The 12081-nt window shown below is 35.3% G+C and overlaps 1 protein-coding gene across 3 annotated transcripts; it reads right to left on the bottom strand.

Moving 5' to 3' along the window:
- Window positions 1–5287: 5287 nt before the first annotated feature.
- On the bottom strand, window positions 5288–10742 carry LOC114412258 (tobamovirus multiplication protein 2A-like). Of its 3 annotated transcripts, none has more exons than XM_028376080.1 (7): window positions 10586–10742; window positions 9666–9968; window positions 8719–8818; window positions 8493–8573; window positions 8312–8416; window positions 6848–7057; window positions 5288–5677 (listed from the first exon to the last, which is right to left on the bottom strand). In XM_028376080.1, the coding sequence occupies exons 2-7, from the start codon at window positions 9893–9895 to the stop codon at window positions 5570–5572; spliced, it is 834 nt and encodes a 277-aa protein (XP_028231881.1). In that variant the 5' UTR covers window positions 9896–9968; window positions 10586–10742; the 3' UTR covers window positions 5288–5569. The 3 variants fall into 3 exon arrangements, with proteins under 3 accessions (XP_028231881.1, XP_028231883.1, XP_028231882.1); XM_028376082.1 differs by having other exon boundaries at window positions 9666–9984; window positions 10586–10714; XM_028376081.1 differs by lacking the exon at window positions 10586–10742 and adding an exon at window positions 10224–10486.
- Between the last annotated feature and the right edge of the window lie 1339 nt (window positions 10743–12081).

Raw genomic sequence — 12081 nt, 5'->3', positions numbered from 1 at the left:
GATGGGTTATCCAAGGTATGTGTTTTATGCTTTTTATTTACATAAGTAATGTTTACATGACTGGCACGTGTATTTGTTATGTGATTTAGGTTAGTATGGACAAATGGATGGATATAACGGATATGGGATATGTAATTGCGTCAAGATATAATGTAATCCTTGTATCATTGTCACGACAACAGAGCTTCACATTTTTTCCTCTCAGAAGTCGACCACCGGCTGATTCTGCTGCGCACCGCATAATATGCGTCGGTCATATGTATGACAATCATTTTGTTCAGGTCCATTAAAAATTCGTTTACTCAAATAATTTCAATTATTGAATGTGTTGGTTTGTTTGTTTAACTTATTATTGTAATTTCACTTACAACAGGTTTTTCTGAAAGATCGTTGTCCCTTACTGCCTATGGCGTTGTTGTGGTCAAGCAATGCGTATCCGGAGGCAAAACAATGGCCAACTGCATATGTAGGTAGAATGCAACAATACTTAAGCCTAATAATAATTAATACAACACATGTAGACCTAAGCGGACACTGAACTTGTAATATTTATGTATGTATATGTACATTGGATTTATGTTCATGTAATTAATCAATTGTTCTGTGAACAAGTGTTACTGTGTCAAATTGTTATATTTGTGTTAAACTGAATGCTAGTTATATGTTTCTAATAGGTAGAAAACCAACTTCTTTGATTTTTGGTGCCTCCGTTTGAGGTGCGATTCGATGGAACGGGACACTGCTTTTATTTTTTTTGGGTTCCTTGACGTGCAAACATGCCAAATAGCGGCCTTGGACAGTCTCAAATGGCTCCCACATAATTTAAAAAAAAGCCCGAACAAGGGTACTTAGGCATGTTTCTAAAAGGCACAAAACCAATTTTTTTTATTCTTTAGTGTACGTATATATATGGTTAAAATATATAATTTCAGAATAGTTATAAATGTTAATATTTAAATTACAAATTATTTTATCTTCTTTATTTTATATATTCAAATGCCATTATAAATGTGACTCATGTGTGTGGTTTATATTTAAATTTCAAACCATATATTTATAGAGAGACAAACAAAAATCATAAATGATGTAAGTAAATGTGTTTTATGACATACATAAACAAATACAAAAATTAATAATTTAAGTATAATAAAAATATAAATCCTAATCTATGCGGCGTCTCTGGCGCGGCCTAAGACTTCCATCTACGGTGTCACCTCTAGCTCTCCTCAGACAACGAGTCATGATGTCATGTAAGTCAGTGCCCTCAGTGACCATCCTGAGGTTGATGACCCGCTCCAAATCCTTAGCAATCGCTCCTAAATCCTGAGCCATCCCCTGACATCCTTCGTAGTGAACCTGTCACAGTCAAAATAACAAAGTCAATATCACATTTTAAAAAAATTTAAATTATGAAAACTACAGAAGTTATGCTTACCACTGAATGCATAGGGAGATCGGTCGCGACTGAAACCTCGGGGATGGGTGGCTCGACGAACTCCTCATGATGAGGGGGAGGCAGATGTCTCGGCGCAACAGTCTCCTCGGTCCGCGTGACAAATGGGTGCTATATCCGAAAAAACTACTCCATGTAGTCTGGCGCCACCTGTCCAGGAACTACACAGAGCTCCTGTGAAGGCACCAAATGGTCTGAAAAATGTAGCCACCGGTCATCTATATCATCACCCGTCAAAGAATCACAAACCGGCGGCGGAGGGACCGTCTGAAGGTAGCCAAACTATCGAAGAACCCGCTCAGGTCAAACGTACACCACAATCTGACCCCATCTGAGCTGGCCGGTGTACGACGATATCAAGTCAAAGGCCCTGACTCCCCGGTGCTCACCATTGGGCATCCAGCACACGTCAGTCACACTCAGGGCATCCAAACGTCTCCGATACGGGGCTCCCTTGATCCCCGTCATATGAGCCTTACTCGTAAGCCACCTGCAGGCCCGTGGGCTCCCCTCATCATAAGCATCATGAACGACGGATGTATGCACTGTAGGAAAGTGCTCGTATATCCAGCACTACAAACACATAGTCAACATCAATACAAAAAAAAGAGATTCAATGCTACTTTAATTTAAATTATCAGTGATAATACGTACATGGAGAAGTGTAATATAACCGCCCAGCTACCGTGTAGAGGCCTGCGACGCGTCATTCAGATGGTCGTACATGTGGACTAATGCAGCCGCTCCCCAGGAGAATGATGTTTAAATTCATGTGGTCGTACATTTGGATCATGTTTAAATTCTTTTTACAGCTCAAACATATTAACACTTACCCTTCTCTCATTAGTAACACAAAGCCCAAGATGAATGATGAGTGGTTCAAATCATGAGCGGATCCGAAGGGGGGAAAAACGGCCTAGAGGATCACTTAAAAAAATTCCCACTATTTTATCTCTATCTAACACATTTATTGTTTTCAATGAACAAGTTTGAGTTCCATATTGCTGTTGGTCTAACAATCAGAGATTGGATTTAAGTTGTCTTAATTTATATGATATTGTGGAGTGTGTGCATGTTCAGAAGGAATTCCAAAGAAAAGAAAAAAGCTCATGGCACTTTCTAGGTTTCTTTAGATCAGGGAAATGTGTATTTTATATGTTTTTGTTCTTTGGTTTTGTATTTTCAAGATTGCTATCTTGTTAGCATTCAGTGTGCATGCGTGCTTGATTGTAGCACTCTCATTAGCATCAACTATGCTTGTGTAAGTGTCGTTATACATTTTTAGTGAATGATCAATTGATCTTTTGACAAAAGAAAAAAAAAAGAGGAAGCATTTACATAAAAGAGATGGAGAGCAGTAGATTGATGCTTTCAATTGCCAAGCTTATAACATTGCTTAGATAGTGTAGGTATCAGATTAGACAAATTTGTTTTTAATATCAAAAGAATTCCCATTGTAATTGACAGGTTGCAGGCTATTAGATTAGATTAGACAAATTTCTTTTCAATATCAAAATAAATTTAGAAACAGAGTAACATAGGAACTTTGTTTTCTTGTCTCATATTTTTTCTTAATTACAAGTCTAACAGTAGTCTAATAGTTGCATATTGGTATCCTAACTTACCTTTTTTTTTCTTAACCCTCTCATTCATCAGGGAAAAAGAATCCTAACTAATCCACATAATTTATGCAGTGTATACAGTCATTTATACATCCTAACCAAATGACAACAAATAACAATTCAATTTAGACATCCTAACCAAATGAAAGCAAAATACAATAGGTGATGCATCAAAATTAGGGAGTTTGTGTAAGTTAAATACCATATACACTTTGTAATAGCAAATAAATAAAAAATAATAATTACTAATATCAATAAATTGGTGGTTCAGACAAAATTTTCAAGAAAAATATCCAAAAAACACCAAAACATGCTCCGCGAAAGAAGTTTCGAATGTTCTTCGACGAGAAGGATAGGTAGCTTGCGGAAGAAGGTTCCATAGGTTCTTCCGCGACCAGGAAATGTTGCCTGCGGAAGAAGGTTCCGCAGGTTCTTCTGCGAGATCCGCGGAAGACATAGTTCTTTCGCTGGATCCCGCGGAAGAACCTTCGGAACCTTCTTCCACCAGAACCCGCGGAAGAACCTTCTCCCTTTTCTTTCGCAGGTTCCCGCGGAAGAACTCCTTCTTCCGCTTCAATATCCAACTGCCCCTTCCACATGCGTGGAAGAAGGTTCTTCTCGCGGAAGAACCTTCGTCTTCAACCTCAGCCACCACACATCACTCATGTCGTCTATCCTACGGCCATTAACGCTTCCAAATGAAGACACGAGGTTAGAACACTAACCTGGATGGCGGAAGAAACGAACAAAGCTAGTCAATGGAGGATGCCAATACCTGTGGAGGAGAAGAAGGGAACCAAATTTCAAAGTGCGGAAGAAGAAGCTTGCCATTGTATACACAGAAGACGAAGGAAGAAGACGAACCTTTTTGGAAGGAAAGAGAAGAACGAAACCAAGGAAGAAGAAGCTTGCGGGGAGGTTGCTGGGTGCACGGGAGAACAAGGAAAGCACGGAAGAAAACGTTTTTTAAAACGGAAGAAGAAGAAAATGTTTTTTTTTTAAATATATTAACTTTTATTTTTTAAATGAAGGATATTTTAAAAAGTTCATTCAATTGCTGGGTGCACCTAGCAACAGCCTATTACATTTTGTGATAAATTTTGCTACACTCCAAAAACACAGTGATAACTTCAGAAAGAAGCGTGAAATTAAACCCAGAACATTTGCCCAAAAATGGCCCATAAGAACCTAGACAAGATGCTAGTCATCCCAAATGGCCCATGATATTGAAAACCCCCTTCAAAGAGACTCTAATTATCTCTACAAGCTTCAATCTTTTTAATCCTTAATTTGAGGATTAATTATACTTAAAACTTTTTACTTCTTTCTAAGAATGTATTTGTGTGAATTGAACTTAAGTCATCTCTCCTTCTCACTTTCTCTTCTACAAGCATTGTTCTTCCATATCCTCCATTCTTTTCATGTAATATTTTGCACCTCCATTGCTTCTTTTCCGACAGCATTCCATTTTGCCACGAATAAGACAAAAAAACTAGTTCATGTTATGTCAACTTTGTTAAGATACAAAACAGTCATAACAAAAACTTCCAATGAATATTTTGATAAAATTTTGACATTTTCGTCAAGGGTATTTTTATCAACAACAAAAAAGTGAGATGGGAAGTTCGAAATCGTCAGTATCATGGGCCATCCCAAATATATAAACCTCTATAAGAACTAAACAGCCATATAATATATTACAGTATCGCAGAGCTGACAGGATATTTTACGAGATATTTTACGAGACTTAGGATTGTGTTTGGAACCAAGGAAAGAAATTTTATACTTTATTATGGAATCCACACATTTTACACTATTTTAATTAAAAAAATCTTCTATTTTGATTCTCTAAAACAAACACACCCCTAGAGACATTATTTTTACTAAACAAGATAAAACTAAACATTTTTTATCATTCAATAACAAGAGAATTTACAGGAAAAAATATAAATTATTAATACAAAATAGTTAGATAAACTTTCTGATCATGTACTGTACGTTATTTACATCTCACACTACCCTACACCAGTTTAAAGCCACTAGACTTGCACACAAAAACATCAGGATGCAGGTGGTACTGTGGTTTGTTGTTGGTATATTTGAATTTGTTATCCAATATTCCCATAGACATACACACGACACAACCATCAATTGACACCAATTCAAAATAAGGAAAACAAAAAGCACTGGTTTCCAGCCAAGAATAATGACATCACACCATAACCAAAAACAACTTCATTTACTCCAATACATTATGAACATAACAAAGAGAAATAAATTCTTATGTTCACTCGGCAGAATGTTACACACAACACAATGAAGATGTTGCTGCCATGTCATGAAAAAAAAGTGAAGGAGATCCAGTAAAGTGTGAATGATACACAAACTAAGCAAAAGGAAGAGTGTTTTCTGACAAACTTAGACTCGAGCCATTTTCCCACAAAAACAATCATTGAAATTCAATCTGCTGTGGTTTTGGAGAAATGCAAAGTGATCACATGATGGCACAGCGGCTTCCTTCTTCAGTTGGCTGAGAGTTTACTTGCTGGTACCTGTGTGATTCTGATGGGTTGTACGTAAATTCTGAAGTATCCAGCCCGTACTGCATAAGGAGCACTATCAGTGTCAGATGGCCACATACAATTTCACAATAAATTGTACACAACAAAAGTAATAACGTATGTGACTTTTCAATTATCTCTTCAGCAACAATTAGTGATGGTCCAAAACAAAAACAAAAAGTAACTAGTAAATCAACGATTCAGATGGCAAAAAGACAGTTATTGCAAGAAGTCTCATGCACAAAAGGATATCCGGCTTTTCATGACACCAGGGGACATAGGTGATGGGACAAACAGGTTCAGCATTCATGAAGAAATGAAGTCGACAGAAAGATCTATATATTTCCAAAGGTCTCGTGAAATTCCTATATTCGAAATGGTGCTATTACAATGATTCTATATTTGCAGGAAAATGCAAAATCTTATTATAATCAACAAACTTGTCAAAATGCTAAAACAGTTCGTTGCTGGAAGAAGATTGCAGACCATCAATCTATTGAAAATAGTTTTGCTTTCCAACCAAAATAATTTTTTCAAATTTGATAGAGGAATGAACAATCTGAAAGTTTTAATATGAAACACAAAAGAAATTCAGGAATAGAATTTCATGCTTAGGATGGTGCAATCAGTTTAAGAAGCTGTTAAAAGCTTTCACTGGAAGTAAAAAAGTTAATATGATTTTTTCTTGTTTCCCGACTGTGAAAGGTAGTACACTAAAAGCGGATCAAATTTAAACACTTAGGTTAAAGCTGCAATATTTATTCTTTAGTTTCGAATGATGTTACTTCTAATTATAACTTTAATTTAACATGCAAACAGTAAATGGTAATTACTTAAAAGGCTTCAATGAAAACTTTATCCACTTCTTTTTATTTGGTTTAACTTTTAGTGAAAGTTAGATTACTAAACAGGAAAGCAAATTAAGAAAGGGGTCAAGCCGTCAATCTATTGCAAGTGACTGAAGTAAGTGCCCTAGAGACAATGAAGTATCACTAAATTTGAAGAACATTATTGGGGAGTTGAGCCTGCTAACAGTTGAGGTATTTTTGGAGGGGAGAGAGTATATGCAATCCACTTGTTATGGAAAAACACAAGTGAACAATCTCCTTGTTCCAATAGGGCTGTGCCACTGGTTATAAAAGCACAGTTAAGACAACCAAAAGAAAATTTCCCCATAAATATATAAAGTGAACAGAGCAAAAGAGTTGCACCTTCTCCCTCATCCGTGTACTCCAAGCATCATTTCTGCTTGGACGCTGATCAAGTGTGCCAGTTGCTGGTGCACCTGATACTGGGCCTGCTGGTCTGTTGAGCAAAGGCTGACGAGCTTGCTGCCTTGGATTAATGTACTCTTCATCGCTATCATACTCTGTTGGCCTATTTGCAGCCCTGACAATAAGAGCTAATACAAAAAGAAGAGCCTGCAATTCCATAAACAACAATTGGCACATCATATTCATAGTACCATGTACACGTCTAAAGTTGTTTTATAGTTGGTCTCTCCTCAATCCCAGTGGTAGGTAAGTGGGGTTCAGCAGGAGGAAACCTTTCCAAGATAGTGAAGTACTTTTGAGAACTAGAAGCTATAGTGTTAAACCACATTAGAGCAACTGATATACTAAGGCATCTCACAGGCACTTTGTTTTCACAGTTTCATAATTAAAGATCACTGAATTGGTCAAATTTGCCTATATTAGCAGTATTTGTACTACATTTCCTCTAACTCCCACGATCTGTTAAAGGTTTCTATCTATGAAAAAACAGTATTTTCCTAATCAAGAAGTCAAACATACTAAAAACATGGTTATCATATAGCAATTCAATTCAAACTGTGAAATGCAATGCTATTTTTTTTTGTAATTTTTAAATCATATTGAATTGTAAAGAGTCAAAGACACAAAAAAATAGCTTGAAATATATCATATAAATGTTCCATCCATTAAACTAGATATTGAAAAAACTACTTAGTGTGTTTTTGCTTATCCACTGAAGCACCCATTGCACATGTTCCATCCATTAAACAAAACATGAAAGAGAAAGTTTGTTGGATTCCCATTCAATGGCATATGAATGTGTTTACACTTTATAAACATGCATTTAACTGTAAGTCTCACAACAAAATTGTATGTCATAACTGAGTGTGTGAAACCACAATTTCAGAAGAATGAAAACAGAGCAGTAAAACAACCAAATTAAGTGCATAGAATGAATGACTATGTGAAAGTGAATCTATTTTAGAAGAATAAAGAGAGCTGTAGAATAATCAAATAGGGTGCAGATGTGTTCATTAGTGCTCTATCAGTTTCTTTTCGTTTGACAATTTAGGCTTATGTCTTTTCATATTATTTGATGATAATTAGTGAAAGCAAAGCAAAAAGAAAAGAAACAAATGGCTGAATCGTGTGGTTCATGTCAGTTATATGCAATCACACCAATTCATCCGTGTATCACACAATTTCAAGTCCCCTCCAATTCCTCATATGATATGATTCGCTCATTTGCCAAATCATATTGAAGTATGCGATTCTTAGTTTTTAGCATCCTTTCTGGAAGTGATTATTTCACTGTAGTACTTGCACATATTCTCTGTGGGTACACAGACAATGAAATAAGCATGTCCATGAAATAACACTGCTTTTTTTTTTTAAATGCCGATCATGACTGTTCTTGCTTACCTCAAAGATGACAATTCCAAGAGCAACCCATCTCACAATATTCCAGTTCTCTCTCAGGAATCCATATATCATATCAAAATCTCCAGTTTTGTCCGTAGGAATTTCCTGGAAGAAATACAATTATAAGATTACAAATATAACTTCTTGAATTTCATATCCTAAATTGCCAGTGACAACTTACTTCTTTCCAGCTTTTGTCAAAAAATATAAAGGCTGCACATCCCAGCTCCACTAAGATCAACAACAACACTAAAACAGAATACTTTGTTGGATTAAGGAAACTAATATCAATTCCTTCAAGATTAATACACACATAGACAGAGAGAGAGGAAGAGATGCTTCATCTCAAGCTGAGAACATTAAATTTTGCTTGGCTATGTAATTATAAGACAATTTTAGAAGGATACAAAGCTCAGGCAGCACCCATTCCGTGTCAGAGCTGCAATACAACCGAAACAAGAAATGACAAAGAGGACTGCACCAATTCCAATAAATAAGTAAATAAACCTGCAAAACATGAAAAATACACAATCAGTAAAGGACAGTGTACAGACAATTTAGTTTGAGCTGTGTCAATGTCTTTTTTATAAAACAATGCACATGTGATAAAATTCCACAAGGGTGAATGCAGACAAAAGCTATCAAGGAGAAAATACTACATGCGTTCTATAATTAGTGATTGTCTTTGTCATGCAAATACACAGATGTCACCAGTAGGCCTAAAAATCATCAATACATGTGGAAGAAATAAAGGTTATTTCAAATTCATAACTCGTGTAGCAATATCGGAAGTGAATAGAGCAAATATATTAGAAGTTTGCTTTCTTCAACATTAACAACAAAACAATCAGTAAGGTACCAATTGCACCATATAACAAAGGATGCTTCCAACTATTGCATAACCACAAGTAATTGGTGAGCCATTCTAAAAGCTCAACATAGCTTCTCTCACTGAACTTGACCAGATTGAAAGCTTAAGATATTGACCATGTCACTGAAACTGATTGCAGAGGTTTGATTCCCATGAGCTAAGCAAATCTGGTAGCAAGTCCCAATTGCATTTCACTCATAGTTGTTTCTAAAGCAAGTTGGAAAGATATTTTTTTGTTATTTGTTTACTGAATCTTAATCTTAGAGATACAATGGCAAACAAAATTGAACCACCCCACCACCCCCACAAAAAAAAAAAAAAAAAGCACAGGTGTTAATTCCAGCACAAATTTAACTTCAGTTGAGGAAACTAACAAAAAAAACATAATTGTCTACTTTATATCATACAAAGCAATCATTAATCAATACACGTTACTCATTAGATACGCCCCAAAAATTGGCAGGAGAAGAGCAGCATTCATACCAAGCCTTGGGCAAATCATCTAAAAAACTGTTGGACAGAGACACAGCCACTAGCATGGGTCGGCCAAGTTGAACTAGAGTTTGATCATCACCGACAGTGAGAGTATTATCCGGAGTTTTATTGTATTCAACAAACAGATAAATCCCATAGCCGACCATGGCCAGACCAGCAAGGGTCAATATGAAGTTCAAAAGCTTCAAAAGGCATTCCCAGCATCCCCTACAAGCCATCCTCCTCCACCTATAATCGCACTTCAATCCCTCAACCAGAATTCAAAATGGCGGCCAGTGCCCAATACGTTTTCTGCACAAAAAAAAGCCTTTTTCCATAAACCATCACTAATAACCGGAAACAAACCATCATAGCAACAATAAGACCACAATTCAGGTTCAATTTCAAGACAGATAAATAAACTTATGCCCCATTTACTACCTTAATAAAAAGAACCAAAACAATAACAACTCAAAGTTTTTCAACATACACATGAATTTAACATCAGGCATTCCAAAAGAAAAATAATTGGCCAGGTCAATTATGCAGGCATATTCAACACCTAACCTTATTTTCATCAATCTTTCTTCAGAAACCCACTAGAAAGCCTAAAAGGTTCTGTTACTGGAACTCTTTATTTGTTTTATTGGGTGTGTGAATATTCAATACAAACTACATCCCCAATTTTTTTTTTTTCAAAAAATTGATCAAGTCGCTTCGAATGCAATTGACCAGAATCTCCAACAAAATCTAGCTCATACAATCATCAAGATGAGAATTAATTGAATCAAAAAGATATACATAAATTGGCAATCCGGATTAAAAAAACAAAGTGAAAGGTTTTCAGTAATGAAGAAAAATAAAAAAGTGAAGAAAATCGAAAATGTGGACGAGAGCTACGATTGATAAAAAAAAGTGCAATTACTCACAAGATAGAATCGACGATTTCTACAGTAATCGATTCACGAGTTGCGAAGTTGTCCTTTTCCTGAGCCTCTTCGGATGATCATTCACCCACCGAAACCAACGCATAAAGGTAACGCTGACTCACTGAACAGAAAAGAAGAAATGGAAAATAGAAACGTAAATGACATTAATGCCCTTCTCTGTGTCATAACGCTAAACGACGTTAGTTTCCGATGTCGTTCATATGCACACTATGATTTGACATTCACGCACAACTATTCTTTTTTCTTTTAAATCACATGTATCTTTTATGAAAAATAATTCGATCATATTTTTCTTTTGATATGTATCCAAAATTTGAAGTCAAAAAAATCTCTTATTAAATTGAAATAACTCATATTTAGTGGTACAACTAATTAATTTCGACACAAATAAAATGTTAAGCAGCGACTTAAATATATATTTTTTAAAAGAAAATTTAATTATTAATTTTTCTCTTAGAATCCAATTGAAACAACGTGGATTGACGATTTTGTCCGTGTTTATATAAAAATTGTCACGGGCTATTTTGAAATACAGTGATGACTTTAATGCAATTAGCTTTTTCTAAGATCTTTCAAGCAACTGATATTTTTAATAGATTTTTTTTTAATTATAAATATTTATGTAATGTTCGAACTCAAAATTTTATTTAAAGGGAACAATCCAATTTTATTTAAAGGGAACAATCCAAGATGCACCTGTTGAGTGTCGTGAATGTTCTGTTAGTGATTATATTCGTTATCATTCCTTAAAATATAATCAAATTCTGAGGCCATTATCCAGAATGTTTTTTTTATAAGATTATCCATAATCTCAAGCAACGCATATTTATTTATTTTTCCTATTATGCTATAAAGTTTTATTGCTTACCCACACGTGTAGGAAGCATAATTGAATCAAAGCTCGCGGGCGGTGGGATTTGTGGTGTTTTCCCTGTAACTATGTGGGCATGTCCCAATAAGATTTTTCTGCAACCATGTGGTCCATATTCGTGAGTTGTAATATGATTATGCTTTATATATTGCTTTCTTTTCTTTTTTGTTTTTGTATCACTTCGTAATTTTTTTAAAATTTTCATTCATCATATTTTGTAAAAGCGAAATCAAGATAAAAAAAACAACAGCCTTGTTTTTTTTTTTTTTCTTTCTTTCTATTTGGTTGTTTAAAACTATACAGTACACACCCATAACCGGTAAGTCAATCAAGAGTTTCCTAGTGAAAATAGATAGATGTTATTTATATTCCCTTTTTGCTCTTTACATCTCTCACTTTATTTTTTCTTTTTTTGCTTTCCTCTCACTTTATTTTGCAGATTTTACTGTAGCTTTCATAAAAGGATGTTTTTATCAGAAAATATCACAAAAAAGAAAATGGCAAGCAAAGAGAAAAAAAGGAGGTGTAAATAAAATGGTTCATGAAAATAGTCTATTCAATCCGTCCAACAAAAGTCATGGTTTCTAAATTTGTTTTGTTGCGC

This window comes from Glycine soja, chromosome 5, assembly GCF_004193775.1.
Source record: "Glycine soja cultivar W05 chromosome 5, ASM419377v2, whole genome shotgun sequence".
NCBI classification, from domain to species: Eukaryota; Viridiplantae; Streptophyta; class Magnoliopsida; order Fabales; family Fabaceae; genus Glycine; species Glycine soja.
The sequence above is the reverse complement of the archived record's forward strand: the minus strand, read 5'-3'. Positions and strand labels throughout refer to the sequence as shown.